Source organism: Oncorhynchus tshawytscha, linkage group LG30 (assembly GCF_018296145.1).
Source record: "Oncorhynchus tshawytscha isolate Ot180627B linkage group LG30, Otsh_v2.0, whole genome shotgun sequence".
Lineage (NCBI taxonomy): Eukaryota > Metazoa > Chordata > Actinopteri > Salmoniformes > Salmonidae > Oncorhynchus > Oncorhynchus tshawytscha.
This window is the reverse complement of record NC_056458.1, coordinates 17,323,298-17,338,353: the sequence shown is the minus strand read 5'-3', so window position 1 is coordinate 17,338,353 and position 15,056 is coordinate 17,323,298. Positions and strand designations below refer to the sequence as shown.

At 45.3% G+C, this 15,056-nt stretch overlaps 1 protein-coding gene across 1 annotated transcript in view; it reads left to right on the top strand.

The window, feature by feature from the left end:
• The window catches only part of LOC112228652 (neurite extension and migration factor-like), a 34,517-nt gene extending 27,390 nt beyond the window's left edge, over positions 1-7,127 (top strand). The window contains exons 3-4 of the mRNA XM_024394151.2: positions 670-4,672; positions 5,112-7,127. Coding sequence (XP_024249919.1) covers positions 670-4,672; positions 5,112-5,175 — 4,067 coding nt within the window. The 3' untranslated portion in view covers positions 5,176-7,127. The remainder of the gene's footprint in view (positions 1-669; positions 4,673-5,111) is intronic.
• Positions 7,128-15,056: the final 7,929 nt, after the last annotated feature.

Sequence of the window (15,056 nt, the reverse complement as noted above, 5' to 3'; positions counted from 1 at the left end):
CTTTCCATGACTGACCAGATGAATTCAGGGGAAAACTATGATCCCTTATTGATGTCACTTACTAAATCCACTTCAATCATTGTAGATGAAGGGGAGGAGACAGGTTAAAGAATGATTTTTAAGCCTTGAGACAAGTGAGACATGGATTGTGTATGTGTGCCATTGAGTGTGAATGGGCAAGACAAAATATTTAAGTGCCTTTGAAAGGGGTATGGTTGTAGATGCCAGGTGTGCCGGTTTGAGTTAAGAACTGCAACACTCCTGGGTTTTTCACGCTCAACAGTTTCCTGTGTGTATCAAGAATGGTCCACCACCCAAAGGACATCCAGCCAACTTGACACAACTGTTGGAAGCATTGGAGTCAACATGGGCCAGCGACCCTGTGGAATGCTTTCGACACCTTGTAGAACCCATGCCTCGACGAATTGAGGCTGTTCTGATGGCAAAAGGGGGTGCAACTCAATATTAGGGAGGTGTTCCTAATGTTTTGTACACTGTGTACATTGAGCTGAAAATGAAAAATAATTAAAGAAAGGAAATAGTATAGTATATTAAAATGTCATCTTATATAGGAAATACAGTATGTTAAAGTACTCTCACATTGTGCATCAGTGAGTTCCCAAGGGAATTAGTTGATATCTGATACTATCTCTTTGTTCCGCTCTACAGAATCACACAACCAGGACAGTTCTTTGAAGCTAGACAGTCCCGGCACCCCTCCTAAAGCCAATCTACCAAAAGGAGGCCCTGAGAGTGAGAGGACCTCACTTAGCCCATCCTCACCTCTCAGCCCAACAGAGACCCCTGAGCCCAGCACCACTACTGCTGATGATGACTCCTCCACTCACACCATCTCCCTCACCTCCTCTTGCTCCACCAAGTTGGTGAGTCACTGGGCTCTTCCAGAGGACTGTAGTGACAAGGCTGCCTTCACCATGATGGAGACAGGGAGTGTCTCGGCCCTGTCTGGGGGGGACTGCCTTATGCCACAGAGCCGCACCTGCCTGGGCTGCTTCATCGAGAGCAAGGACGCTACAGAGCCTGAGCCAGGGCTGGGCCTGGGCCGGGACTACGAACCCTGTCCTGTCTCCTGTCCTGTCTCCTGTCCTGACATGGCCATGCAGTGCATGAGTTCTGGTATCCGCTACGGGGATCAGCTGCTCTCAGACCAGCTCCTCAGCTACCCAGAGCACAAGGTTAGAGCGGTGGAGAAGACAGATGAGGAGAAGTCAGCAGAGGACAGTGACTCGGAGGATGCCACGTCAAAGAGTATCTACGAAGGCCTGCTCCTGGACAAGTGCAATGGTGAGGAGGCTCTGCTGGCCAACTCCAGCCAGGACTGGGGCTGCTTTGAGTCCTTTATCAGCGAGAGTAAGATCGAGCTGCTGGACCTCTGCTCTAAGAACGAGCTCTCTGTAAACCTCTTCTCAGAAGAGGACGTAGACAACTATATGTTTGATGATGAGGACTCCACCCTGGGCAGCGACGTGTGCTCGCTGAAGATCCGCTACGAGTCCTTCCAGGACAACGTCCGAGAGAAGACCAACACCATTCAGGAGGAAACCCAGTTCAACTTCTTCCCAAGTGTCGTCGCCAAAAAGGAGGGAGAGGGAGCAGTGAAGAAGGAAGCTGAAGTGCCGCAGGTGAATGGAGAGAAGGTCGAAGTCTGGGCGGCTGGAGATAAGGTTGACAAAAACAACAGCAGCAGCTCTGCTGAAGTGATGCCCAGTGTCAGTCCAGAGAGCAGCTACCTGTTTGACTTCAACAACTCCACAGAGGACTCTGGAGAGTACAGCGATGACAGCTCCTGTACTGGATCCTCCCTTGACACCTGCCAGACCAAACGGAAACACTGCTTCCTCTCCAGGGAGAACTCCAGCTCCTCCAGCCAGCTGAGCTATGGGCTGAGGTCCAAGAGGAAAGTCCGATACAGCGACGACTATCTGTACGACGTGGATTCTATCGAGAGCGAGAAGAACACGGAGAAAAAGGAGAAGCAGCCGGTGGGTCCAAAAAAAGAGGAGGATGACGACTGGTGTCCAAAGAAGAGGAGAAAATCCTCACGAAAAGAGCCTCCGGTGATAATCAAATACATCATCATAAACCGATTTAAAGGGGAGAAGCACATGTTAGTAAAGCTGGGAAAAATTGACACATCAGAGACAACAGTAAGCTTAAGTAAGGACTTAGTTCATAAGTACCAGAGAATGGCCCCTCTGAAAGACTACTGGCAAAAGAGGCGCCAGGAAATGCAGGAGCAGCGCAGGCTGGCTGCTGGTGATAAAAACACATTTCCGAATGGCTGCAGGCGTTCCCTTAATTCTAGCCTGACAAAACGAAAATACAGGATTGCAAATAGAGTCCGGATTCAAAGAATTCACACTGTAGAGCTCTCGCCAAACCACGCAGATCACAAGCAAGAGGTGCGAGCAGCTGAGGATCAGGCTGCCTGTACAGATATGGCATCAATAACAACAACAACCTCCGACTGTGCTGCTAGATTAGACCAAGGAAGTGTGACAGGAAAAAGCAGATCGCTAGAGAGGGAGGGGAAAAGACTTGGAAATAAGATTTTGAAAATAAGGAAATTTAAAAGCGAGGCCAGACTGAAGTCGAAAAAAATGACAGAGGCTCAGCAGGAGGATGGTAAAACTGTGTTACACCTACAAGAGGTTGGCCCACTATCCCCAAGTCAGCACCCTGACATAGTTTACTCTAAAGCAGGCAGCCCCCAGCTTTGTGATGACTCCACTGTCAGTGTCGACCCCACTGAAAAGTCTACTTTTACACCAGCCCCCTGCTCCTCTTCCAGCACAATGACCCATCCTGTAAATGTGAATAGTGGTCTGCCTGTCATCCCCGGAGGCTACCTACAGACATTACTAGATGCCTCTGACTCATCCAGTAACACTGGACTGTCATATTACTCCCAGCAGCAGCAGCAGCAGAATCCCCGACAACAGTTTCCCCATGGGCTCTACCAGGAAGAGAATCCATTCACTAACCTACAGCTGGCCCAGAGCTGTGTTCTATCTCCTCCCTCAGAGTCCGAGCTCCAACAATCCCCCTCTAACTCCAATCAGATGGAGCCAAACTTCACTCACATATCATGGCAGTCTGGAGGTGAACAGCTACCATTTACATCTGACATTCCACCTGAATCTGCTGGCTTTTCCAACACCATGCCTTTGCCAATGACAAACAACTTGCCCTTGTCAGGATATAGTCAAGTCAATGTAGATGGCAACAGACTGCTGAATGATAAGGCACATTTACCTGAAGAGCCACCAGGACCAGACTCAACCCTACAGGCCAGCCGGTCAGCTGAAGAGGAACAGGTGCAGTTCCATAGAGTCACTCTAAACACAGAGAACAGCAGGCTAACCAGCTATGACTCTATGGGTTCACTGTCTGCCTCCTCTAGCAACTACAGCACTATGAGTCACAAGTCCTGTGAGAAGGAGAGTGAAGAGGATGTGAACGAGAACTTCTTGGCCCACTGCAGTCCCAAACTGGTGATCCAGCAAAGTACTGATGAAATCACTCCCCTTAGGGAGTCCACAGACCTACTGGACATCTCCAACTTCACCCCCGATAAGTTCAGGCACTCGTCGTTGTCAGAGATGTCGCCACCCGACACACCAAATCTCTCCCCACAGGTGATGGGTCCAGAAATGAGGGAAAGCCTAGGAAAGGCCAGGGAGTTTCAAGGAGAGACAGGAGACATGGCTCTCTCAACTACACCTGATGGGACTAAGTGGGACTGTAATGTCCTGCCACAACAAAACCATGATGGCAGAGCGATAAACAATCATCAGTTCCAGTTCCATACTTTCAATGACAATGATGGCACAGGGTTAGGTGATAAGATTGACGGCACGGACGTCTTTGATGAGCAGGCTGAATCTATTGGAGGCCGAACTAAAGGTCCCAAGTCAAAAAGGAAAACAACCAGTAAACAGAAAACCAAGACTCCAAGGGCCCCCAAGACAGAGAAGAACAAACCCCCTAGACAGAATTCTCGTTCATCCAAAAAGCTAAAAGCCCTGCTTGATGCAAAGGCAAAGGCGAAAGGTGAAGAAAGTGAAGGTCTTTCTGGACTGTCAGAAGACTGGCCTTTACTGGTGGAGCACGGTGGGGGCTGGGTAGACGGCGGAAACAACAACAACAGTGCTGTGGATGACGACCAGCGAGAGTTTGAGGAGCCCTCCAACATCCTGTCCAACATAGTCTCTGGGATGGCAGAGGTCGAGAGGTTTATGAAGGTGTCCATCGAGCCACTGTGGGACCCAATGTCTGGACTCTGTCAGCCTCCAGAGGCCAACAGCCTTAAAACTAAGACACTCAAAATCCTGGCGGGCACAACAGCTGATGTCAGGAAAAAGGGTGGTTATGCCACCTCCCCTGGGGCAGGAAGGGGCAGGAAGGCAACTGGCAGGGGAGCCAAAAACCAATCCAAGTTCATTCCTTCAAACCCCTTCTTCCCCCCTCTCACTCTAGACTGCAACATGTTCAACAAGTCCAGCCTCGGTATACCTGGCATCTGTGGGCCCGCACACAAAAAAATGTACCGTCACAAAACCAGTGCAAAATTTGCTGGAGACGAAAACAATACAGGGAAGCGGGACTCGAGCAAGAACGTAGCTCTGATGGCCTCTTATGAGAAACTGAGGTAATATTTTGTAACAGTGGCTGCAAAATACATCCCCCTCACTCTATTTCCTCCCGCCTCTTGCTCAGTTCCCTGGGTTCCCTTACTGCTCTCACTTTTTGACTTAAATCCAAGTGTTGCATGGCAAAGACATTAACCCTGACTACCCCACCTCCTTCTTTTACCCTGAAACAACTTGCATGTGAGCTTTTATTTGTTCCGGCGAAACTACCTATTGTGTGATTGATTGTCTCTAGCTTGACTGTGATTTCGAACTACCGTGGCTGCTTTTTGTTTCTGACTGCTGCTTGATTCACCTTTCTTGGTCTTTAGTTTGTTTTGTTTTTTGTTACTTTAAGTTTGACTTTTGTATAATAAGAAAAATTGCCTTGAAACTGTTTTGAAAATCATTTTTGTGATACTTAATGGTTTGCTTTGTTTTTTCAATTCTCCATTTCAGCGGAACAGATTGCCCCTCCTTAACAATGTCAAAATTCAGTTTGTGGCTCTCCACAAATGTTTAAAATAACAGTTCAAAAGTTGTCCGTCCTTACATTTAGTCAATGGTTGCCTTCAGTGTACAAAGCGAGAGTGGAGTAGAGTTAGTCATGAGGGAACAATAGAAGTGTGCTATCATTACTGATACCACCCAGCCATTCCATTTGTGGATGTTTTACTGGTGTAGGAGAACTGTATCGCTGTTCTGCTGGGAACCAGACTTTTCAGAATAAAAAAGGGACATTTTTGTATTAACGATAAGACGACTTTCTCATACTGTCCTAATTTTCTTAATATCTTGAAATGGCATTATTTGTCATTGGCTTTTTGCCGTGGTTTGGGGAGAGGAGGTTGGGAGGGTAAGTGGAGTAAGTACCTAGAATTGCAATTTGTTAATGCTATTGTACAGAGACATATGCACTATTTGCAGAATATGACGATAATTATAATTGTTAAAAATGGAATTATGTGCCAAACGTTGAACAAGTATATGTATAAACATTTTCTATCTATATGTATATTGGCTGTTTCATGTTCTTTTTGTTAGGGTTGGGGGGTGGGGGTTCTGGACTTCGGTGGCCGGTCGACATTCTAGAGAACTTACACTTCATTCCGTTTGCCAAGCACCTGCAGCTGACAGTGATACACCTTTTACCAAAATGCAAATGACTGTCTTTTCATTCATACATTCCTTTGAAATGATTGCCATCTGAACTCAAAATCAACAGCCAGCATGGAGATACAGAGAAGGGGATTAAATAGGTCCTGTGGAGAGCTGCCATAAACTGTTTCAGCAACTAAAAAGTAGCACTGTGTCAATAAGAAATCTTTATGCTCTAACAGGTTAGTTCAATCTTGAGGTTTGAATTTGTACTCTACTCAAGGTTAGTATACTGCTTCATGTAATCTCATGGATTCACCTACCACTGCACAAACATGGAGCTCTGTATTAGATTTCTACAATTTATTTCAATTGACATGAATTGATACTATCCATCAGAGATTGAATATTTATTGTGAAGACCTTTTGTCTCTCGAAACCCCCCTTCCCCTCCATCTTCTCCAAGTTGCCAGGCTAGCCATTGAGACTGGGGATCAGGACAGGTGTCACCACCAGGTGGTGTGGAGTAGACTGCCTTATATCAGCCCATTGTTAATTGAATGTATTTGACTTCCTCTCCAACACGAGTTTTATATGATGTACCACTGTTGAGCTGCCTGGGAAAGGTGCTTGAAGGCAAATGAACTTACAGGTAACTGAAAAAAGGATGAATAAATCCTCTGTGCCCTATTTATGAATGTATAAGATACTGTTATGTTTGATGTAATTCTGCCATGATTTTGACATTAATTAGAATTGTGTTTTGCCATTTTTGTTGAAAAGAATATTGAGCTTTATAAATATTGTCAGAGTTGTTGCCAGAGGGATTCCACAAGAACTCCTGACATCCTCCATGAATCTTGTATATTTTTCAGTGTGCCAATTTGTAAAATATTTTCTAAGTGTATATTTTTCTTAGAAAGTGTTGTGAAGTATTTGTAAATGTGGATACCCTTTTTTCGCCTTTATAGGCAGTGAAAGGGATGTATAATGACATGCCTTTGGTTTTAAAAACCAAAATAACAAACATGACAAAAAAAATTATAAAAGGAGAGAAGGAAAACACTGGGAAAAAAGTTGTAACATTTTGTCGGAAGTTTTGTAATCAGACCAATCTTGTTGTGGGAGTGTAGTGCTACTGTGTAAAAAGTATGATAAAACAAAAAGAAAAACTGAAATAAAGACATATTTGTGATTTTATTGCTGTTTTATAAATCATTCTAGTATCATTTTGTTTTGTTGTAACTGTTGCAAAGGTTTAAATATTTGTGAACAAGCCTGTATGGTGACAATGTAATATTGGTAACTTGCTGAGTTTTGTAATAATGTTTATGGAATAAATATAAAATAAAAATGAGGTTTTGATTCCTGCTTTCAGATGAGGTCTCCATTTTCTTCTCTCCGCGGACTGTATGACATCTTTCTGAGAATGTATACAGTCCTTATGTTGCATGGATCTTAAAGACCCTCAACAAGTGTTGATATTACATTTTACTTGTAGTCTGTGTAGTTTGTCTGCAAATAGATTGACTCCACAAAATGCTAAATATGTTACTTCATATACAGTAACAGTCAAAAGTTTGGACACAGCTACTCATTCAAGGATTTTTCTTTATTATTTTTACTATTTTCTACATTGTAGAATAATAGTGAAGACATCAAAACTATGAAATAACACATATGAAATAATGTAGTAACCCAAAAAGTGTTAAGCAAATCCAAATCGATTTAAGATTTTAGATTATTCAAAGTAGCCACCCTTTGCCTTGATGACAGCTTTGCACACTCATTCTCTCAACCAGCATCACCTGGAATGCTTTTCCAACAGTCTTGAAGGAGTTTCCACATATGCTGAGCACTTTTTAGCTGCTTTGCCTTCACTCTGCGGTCCAACTCATCCAAAACCATCTCAATTGGGTTGAGGTTGGGTGATTGTGGAGGCCAGGTCATCTAATGCAGCACTCCATCACTCTCCTTCTTGGTCAAATAGCCCTTACACCCGCTGGAGGTATGTTGGGTCATTGTCCTGTTGAAAAACAAATTATAGTCTCACTAAGCGCAACCAGATGGGATGGTGTATCGCTGCAGAATGCTGTGGTAGCCATGCTGGTTAAGTGTGCCTTGAATTCTAAATCATTCACAGACAGTGTCACCAGCAAAGCACCCCCACATCGTTACACCTTCTCCATGCTTCACAGTGAAAACCACACATGCAGAGATCGTCCGTTCACCAACTCTGCGTCTCACAAAGACACGGCAGTTGGCACCAAAAATCTCACATTTGGATTCATCAGACCAAAGGACAGATTTCCACCGGTCTAATGTCCACTGCTCGTGTTTCTTGGCCCAAGCAAGTCTCTTCTTCTTATTGGTGTCATTTAGTACAGTTTCTTTGGCAGCAATTCGACCATGAAGGCCTGATTCACACAGTCTCCTCTGAATAGTTGATGTTGAGATGTGTCTCTTACTTGAACTCTGTGAAGGATTTATTTGGGCTGCAAGTTCTGAGGATGGTAACTCTAATGAACTTATCCTCTGCAGCAGAGGTAACTCTGGGTCTTCCTTTCCTGTGGCGGTCTTCATGAGAGCCAATTTCATCATAGCTCTTGATGGTTTTTGTGACTGCACTTGAAGAAACTGTCAAAGTGTTTGAAATTTTCCGGATTGACTGACCTTCATGTCTTAAAGTAATGATGGACTGTTGTTTCTCTTTGCTTATTTGAGCTGTTCTTGCCATAATATGGACTTGGTCTTTTACCAAATAGGGCTGTCTTCTGTACACCACCCCTACCTTGTCACAACACAACTGATTGGCTCAAATGCATTAAGAAGGAAAGAAATCCCACAAAAAAACAAGGCACACCTAAACTTAATTGAAATGCATTCAAGGTGACTACCTCATGAAGCTGGTTGAGAGAATGCCAAGAGTGTGCAAAGCTGTCATCAAGGTAAAGGGTGGCTACTTTGAATAATATAAAATCTAACATCTATTTTGGTTTGTTTAACACTTTTTTGCTTACTAAATGATTCTATATGTGTTATTTAATAGTTTTGACGTCTTCACTATTATTCTACATTGTAGAAATGTTTTTTTTAATAAAGAAAAACCCTTGAATGAGTAGCTGTGTCCAAACATTTGACTGATGCAGTATATATATTTTTTCAGACATTGCTTTGATGAATAGGCACTTGTTTAGAGAGACTACAATATATTTACTTTAGATTATAGAAGCCTCGGATAAACTGGTCAAACTTGTTGACTAGTTATCATGAAGTTTTAGTTCCCCTCAGCAGATGGCAGCATTCAATCTTTTTTTCTTTATGAGGAATAGTTCAGACTATCCTGGTACATTGCTAGGCCCTGTAACATGTGGTTAGCATGGATTATACATTGCACAATAGCTATGTTCATATACTTTGCTCATCCACTGCTGCATACATCTGAATTGAATAACAGCTAAATAGGAATGTGTGTGAATGTTGACTGCAACAACAACAAAATCTAACCAAATGTCAAATATTCTGTTGTTTATCTATTATTTATGGTAACAGGCAAACCCAAGGTCAGAATGCTCAGTAATCGAGTGAGAGGAGTAAGAATGTCTAGTTGTCTACTAATGAGAGGAACACAACAGAATGTTTATTCGTGTAACTTGTAGGGGGAGGGGGGTTCAGGGTGCGTTGTACAACTAGTTGTTGGCTCCCTTTTTCCTCAAGGTAAGGAGGGCTGGAAAAATTACAAGGGAAAAAACAGACTTACACATAGGAGTTTCCACTAGGATGCATGGATGGAGGATATATGTGCAAACCAATGACTGTAGTATATGAAGGTGCAAACCATTTTTATTTCTTGCCAATATAGTTAGTAGACAGCTTCTGACAATATTTTGGCCTATGCAGATCAATGCACTACTAGGCCAAGGGCTTCACATTGAGAGTGGTTGTCTATCTCCTTGTCTTCATCAACACTGATCAGGACAGGTGAAACAAATGCTTAGCCTCCAATACAATGCTTCTATCTATATTTCTTCCTGCAATGTACTACCGTAGACATTAGCCTACACTGTACTGTCCATCCCCGCCCACCACTGAACCAGAGCGGAGAACGAGCCCCTAACATTCCTATCCAGTCAGGTTGTATGCGCATGTGTTTTGCCAAAACATTTGACACACAAGTGAGTGACAGACCTGGTAGAGAGTGTGGTGAAACAGAGACAACACTGTCTGTCCTGCTGAGTTTTGATGCAGTCTTTACCCGACAAAGTCAAACTAGGATGTGTCAGTTATCCTGTGAGAGATTTTGTTTCAAACCCATTATAGTGTTTTAGGTGCCAAGCTTATGGTCATGTTGCAGCAGTGTGTAGGAGGGATATTCCTAGATGTGGTAAGTGTGCAGGTGGGCATGAGTCAAAGGAATGTGTAGTATTGGTGCAAAACATTGTGTGTGGTAACTGTAGGGGTACCCATGGTGCTGGAGATCAGAAGTGTCCGGTGAGAGAAAGGCAATTGAGGTTGCCAGGATCAGAGTAGTACAGGTGTCATATGCTGAGGCAGTGAAGAGAGTAGTAGAGGAAGATGGGTTTATAGTGGTGATTACCCCTAATTGGTGCCATCAGTGTCGGGGTGTCCAGCCGGGGAAACACAGCACGTTCCTCCCCTCTATCACCCACCCCCGGGGTAGACCTCCCGGGATACCAACCCACCCCCGACCAGTTGGGAGGCGTGCTCAGGACTAGGTTTGCGCGTGCTTAGGACTAGGTTTGCGTCCCTCCTGGAGAGGGCATCCGCATTGCCCCCGACCTGTGGATAACAGAGAAAGAGAATCGCTATAAGGACAGGAACCAGCGGGTGAAGCGGTCATTCGTGTTCTTACCTCTTGCCATCCACATGAGTCGGGCATGTTGACCAAGGTGAAATTCCTCCCAAGGAGGTAATATTTGAGGGTGTCCAGCACCCACTTCACCTTCTCGGCAATCGAGTACTTCTCCCTCTGGAGAACATACATGGAGTGCTCCTCGCCTTCCTGCTCTAGGGACAAGACGGCCTCCACCCGTGTCAGACGCGTTGGTGTGGACCAGGAGATTTTTTGAGAAGTCTGGGGTGGCGAGTATCGGGTGAAAACAGGGCCTGGAATGCCGCCTCGATGTCCTCCGTCCATCGCACCATCTGGGGTAGGCGTGCCTTCGCTAGGTCTGTGTGGGGAGAAGCTATTGCGGTAAAGTTAGGTACAAATAGACTGTAATAGCCTGCTAACCCCAGGAACAACTTGCCTACACCCTGCCTATTGGTTCAGGGGACCGGCCATTCACCAATGGCAGCATTTTTTTTCTTGGGGCTTCACATTTCCAGATAGCCCACGTACTCCACCTTGGTGTAGCCCAGCTTGCACTTATGGGGGTTCGCGGTCAGCCCCGCATCCCTTAGCACATCCACCACCGCCTGTAGCCCACAGCGATGGGACTCCCAACTGTCACTGTGCACGATTATATCATACAAATTAGCAGCAGCGTACTCACGGTGTGGGCACAGGACACTGTCCATGAGTCACTGGAAGGTTGCTGGGGACCTGTGAAGCCCAAAAAGAAGAACCCGGTAGTGGTAGAGCCCCCCTGGGGTGGAGAAGGCCATCCTCTCCTGGGAGGCTGCTGCCAGCAGCACCTGCCAGTACCCCTTCGTCAGGTCCAGGACACTGACGTACAGTTGAAGTCTGAAGTTTACATCCACCTTAGCCAAGTACATTTAAACTCAGTTTTCACAATTCCTGACATTTAATCCTAGTGAAAATTCCCTGTCTTAGGTCAGTTAGGATCACCCCTTTATTTTAAGAATGTGAAATGTCAGAATAATCATAGAGAGAATGAGTTGGGTGAATTTAGTTGGGTGAATTTTGTTGGGTGAATTTAGTTGGGTGAACTAGTTGGGTGAATTTTGGCCCATTACTCCTGACAGAGCTGGTGTAACTGAGTGAGGTTTGTAGGCCTCCTTGCTCGCACATGCTTTTTCAGTTCTGCCCACACATTTTCTATGGGATTGAGCTCAGGGCTTTGTGATGGCCACTCCAAAACATTGACTTTGTTGTCCTTAAGCCATTTTCACACAACTTTGAAGTATGCTTGGGATCATTGTCCATTTGGAAGACCCATTTGCGACCAAGCTTTAACTTCCTGACTGATGTCTTGAGATGTTGCTTCAATATATCCACATAATTTTCCATCCTCGTGATGCCATCTATTTTGTAAAGTGCATCAGACCCTCCTGTAGCAAAGCGCCCCCAAACATGATGCTGCCACCCCCGTGCTGCACGGTTGGGATGGTGTTCAAGCCTCCCCCTTTTTCCTCCAAACATAACGATGGTCATTATGGCCAACAGTTCGATTGTTGTTTCATCAGACCAAATTACATTTCTCCAAAAAGTATGATCTTTGTCCCATTGTGCAGTTGCAAACCGTAGTCTGGCTTTTTTATGGCGGTTTGGAGCAGTGGCTTCTTCCTTGCTGAGTGACCTTTCAGGTTATGTCAATGTAGGACTCGTTTTACTGTGGATATAGATACTTTGTACCTGTTTCCTCCAGCATCTTCGCAAGGTCCTTTGCTGTTGTTCTGGGATTGATTTGCACTTTTCGCACCAATGTACGTTCATCTCTAGGAGACAGAACACGTCTCCTTCCTGAGCGGTATGACGGCTGCATGGTCCCATGGTGTTTATACTTGCGTACTATTGTTTGTACAGATGAACGTGGTACCTTCAGGCGTTTGGAAAATGCTCCCACGGATGAACCAGACTTGTGGGGGCCTACAATTTATTTTGATTTTCCCATGATGCCAAGCAAAGAGGCACTGAGTTTGAAGGTAGGCCTTGAAATACATCCACAGGTACACCCCCAATTGACTCGAATTATGTCAATTAGCCTATCAGAAGCTTCTAAAGCCATGACATATTTTCTGGAATTCTCCAAGCTGTTTAAAGGCACAGTCAACTTAGTGTATGTAAACTTCTGACCCACTGGAATTGTGATACAGTGAATTATAAGTGAAATAATCTGTCTGTAAACAATTGCTGGAAAACTTACTTGTGTCATGCACAAAGTAGATGTCCTAATCGACTTGCCAAAACTATAGTTTGTTAAAAATAAATGTATGGAGTGGTTGAAAAACAAGTTTTAATGACTACAACCTAAGTGTATGTAAACTTCCGGTTTCAACTGTATATCGCCTTCCTCTTCCCTAGTGGTCGATCAGTTCGTCCACCTGGGGCATGGGGTAGGCGTCAAATTTAATGACCTCGTTCAGGCCCCGGAAGTCATTTCAGAATTAGACAGTTCCGTCCGTTTTTGCAGTCATTTCCCTCTAGACTGCTCCTCCGGGCTTCTGGTATCCAGTATGGCCATTTACACACTTTTTGTCCCGGACGTGTGTGTATATGATGTTCCACAAGATCTGTGTGCCCCGGCGCCTTGGAGAACACGGTCGTATTCCACTGGACCAACTCTCAGAGAGCTTGTCGTTGGGTCGGGCTGTGGTCTTCCCCCATGGAAACTTCGACGGTTGGCGGACCTTATAATGGACGTCGCCTACCCGCTCAACGATGTCGTAGGGCCACGCAGCCAGGAATTTGCTCTCTGTTGTATATACGCTCCTGGGCGTGTTGCGCCAAGGCCATGTGCTCCCACACCACTGACTAAATCACTTTAATCCTCTCCGTCATCTCCTCCACGTGTTCCACCACTCTGTAAAGGGGCTTCGGTTGGTCCTCCCAGACCTCCTTGGCTAGGTCCAGCAGTCCGCAGGGCCGACGGCCATACAAGAGCTCAAAGGGGGAGAACTCAGTGGACGCTTGTGGTACCTCGCTCACCGAGAACATCAGGTGGGGCAACAGCTGGTCCCAGTTCCTCCCGTCTCTCTCGATGACCTTCTTCAGCATCTGATTTAGGGTCTTATTGAATCGTTTGACTAGCCCATCCTTTTGTGGATGGTACACACTGGTCCTCACCTGTTTGATTCAGACATCTTTCATTACACGAGACATGAATGTGGTGCACTGGTCCGTCAGGATTTCCCGTGGAATATCCACCTGACTGAATAGATGGAAGCGTTCCCGTGCAATACCTTTCGCTGTCATTGTGCGTAACGGGAGCATAAAATAGCCTCCAACACTCTACTCAACAAACTGGATGCAGTCTATCACAGTGCCATCCATTTTGCCACCAAAGCCCCATACACTACCCACCATTGTGACCTGTACGCTCTCGGTGGTTGGCCCTTGCTTCATACTCCTCGCCAATCCCACTGGCTACAGGTTATCTACAAGTCTCTGCTAGGTAAAGCCCCGCCTTATCTCAGCTCACTGGTCACCATAGCAGCACCCACTCGTAGCACGCGCTCCAGCAGGTATATCTCACTGGTCACCCCCAAAGCCAATTCCTCCTTTGGTCGTCTTTCCTTCCAGTTCTCTGCTGCCAATGACTGGAACGAACTGCAAAAATCTCTGATGTTGGAGACTCATATCTCCCTCACTAGCTTTAAGCACCAGCTGTCAGAGCAGCTCACAGATCACTGCACCTGTACATAGCCCATCTGTAAACAGCCCATCTATCTACCTACCTCGTCCCCATACAGTATTTATTTATTTATCTTGCTCCTTTGCACCCCAGTATCTCTACTTGCACATTCATCTTCTGCACATCTACCATTCCAGTGTTTCAATTGCTATATTGTAATTACTCCGCCACCGTGGCCTATTTATTGTCTTAACTCCCTTATTTTACCACATTTGCACTCAATGTACATAGACATTTTGTTTTATTTTGTTCCGCTGTATTATTGACTATGTTATGCTTATTCCATGTGTAACTCTGTGTTAAATAAATAAAGGCAAAATAAATAAATAAATAAAAACGGGATCGCCTCTGGATACCGGGTGGTATAATCCACAATTACCAGGATGTATTTGTGTCCCCTCGTGCTCTTCACCAACGGACCCACCAGATCCATCGCCACCCGCTCAAACGGCACCTCTATAATGGGCAGGGGAACCGAAGGGTTTCTATAATATGCCCTCAGGGCTGTGATCTGGCACTTCTGGGCAGGTACGGCAGTAGTCCTCAATGGCGCGCTTGACTCCGGGCCAGTGGGATTGATTCCCAATCTGCTCACTGGTTTTCTCCTTCCCCAGGTGTGCCCCGAGCAGGTGGGTGTGGGCGAGCTGCAAGACTGTACTAACATACTGGCTGGGTATGAGGAACAATTATTTTGTCTCCCCATTGCGCTTTACTATCTGATATAATAAATTAGGCTTGATGGCGAAGT